This window comes from Etheostoma cragini, unplaced genomic scaffold (assembly GCF_013103735.1).
Source record: "Etheostoma cragini isolate CJK2018 unplaced genomic scaffold, CSU_Ecrag_1.0 ScbMSFa_321, whole genome shotgun sequence".
Taxonomy (NCBI): domain Eukaryota; kingdom Metazoa; phylum Chordata; class Actinopteri; order Perciformes; family Percidae; genus Etheostoma; species Etheostoma cragini.
In genome coordinates, this window is record NW_023267454.1 from 40087 (window position 1) to 41362 (window position 1276).

A 1276-nucleotide genomic window follows, 5' to 3' on the forward strand; every position below is an offset into this window, starting at 1 on the left:
ACACACACACACACACACACAGCACACACACACACACAACACACAACACACACACACACAGACAAACACACACACACAGCACACACACACACACACACACAACACACAACACACACACACACAGACAAACACACCAACAAACAAACACACACCTCTACCAAATGCCACACTTATGCATGTCTGCTGTTTTTAAGTAAATTGCCTTGTCTTTCTTCATTTCCAGGTCTGACCATGACACACGGTCCTCTCTGGACAGCGTGTGGTGGCGCCCTCTGGTGGCTGAAGACGAGCGTAACTAAAACTAAAACTAACCTCTGCCCACAATCTGGTCCTAAACTTAACTAAGTCGTTGTTTTTACCTCATCTAGAGCTGTCAGTCATTCCAGATGTCTCATGGTGATCAACGAGCGATGCTCTCAGAGGTTCATCAGCAGAGAGCAATCAACAGACCGGACCGATGTGAGCCCCCAGATTAACAGGGCCAGCGCACGAGGAGGCGCCGGGTCGAAACATCTCACCCAGACTACTGCTCAGAGACAGGTTGGTGAGTCATGTGCTGCTCGTTCAAAGCTCCTTCGTTTAAACTCCTGAACTGAGTGAAAGGAGGAGGATCAGAGCGGCGAAGGAGAGCTGCAGGAAATGGTAGATGAAGACGGAGATGAAATGGTAAAATACCCCGGTCATATAGAGCCTTTACGACCTTTATTGGTGGGTTGTGTGTTTTACTGTAGAAAGCCGCTGTATTAAGGGGATTTCCCTTCTGTGGGATGAATAATATCTAATCTACAGACCAAAGGTTTGGACCCCCTTCTCCTCCAATGAGATCCTTTATCTTCAGGACTATTTCCATTGGAGATTATCTCTGAAGCATCAGAACTATGAGGAATTATGGACTTAACACCAAAGTAGAAGGACCTGAAAACATGTTTTATATTCTAGTTTCTTCAGAGTACCCCCCCCCCCCCCTTTACTCTGATTACTGCGTTGCACTCTGGGTATTCTCTTGATGAGCTTCAAGAGGGCGTCACCTGAAATGGTTTCCCAGCAGTCTTGAAGGAGTTCCCATGATGCTTAGCACCTGTCGGCCCTTTGCCTTCACTCTGCGGTCCAGCTCCCCCCAAACCATCTGGACTGGGTTCAGGTCCGGGGACTGTGGTGGCACAGCATTCCATCACTCTCCTTCTGGGTCCAACAGCCCTACACAGCCTGGGGGGGTGTTTGGGGTCATGGTCCTGTTGGAAAATAAATGATGGTCCAACTAAACGCAGACCGGATG

The 1276-nt window shown here is 48.6% G+C and overlaps 1 protein-coding gene across 1 annotated transcript in view; it reads left to right on the forward strand.

The window, feature by feature from the left end:
* The first annotated feature begins 393 nt into the window (after positions 1-393).
* LOC117940759 (high choriolytic enzyme 1-like) overlaps positions 394-1276 on the forward strand; it is a 10776-nt gene continuing 9893 nt past the window's right edge. Inside the window, exon 1 of the mRNA XM_034865922.1 lies at positions 394-540. Within this exon, the coding sequence (XP_034721813.1) occupies positions 394-540 (147 nt within the window). The remainder of the gene's footprint in view (positions 541-1276) is intronic.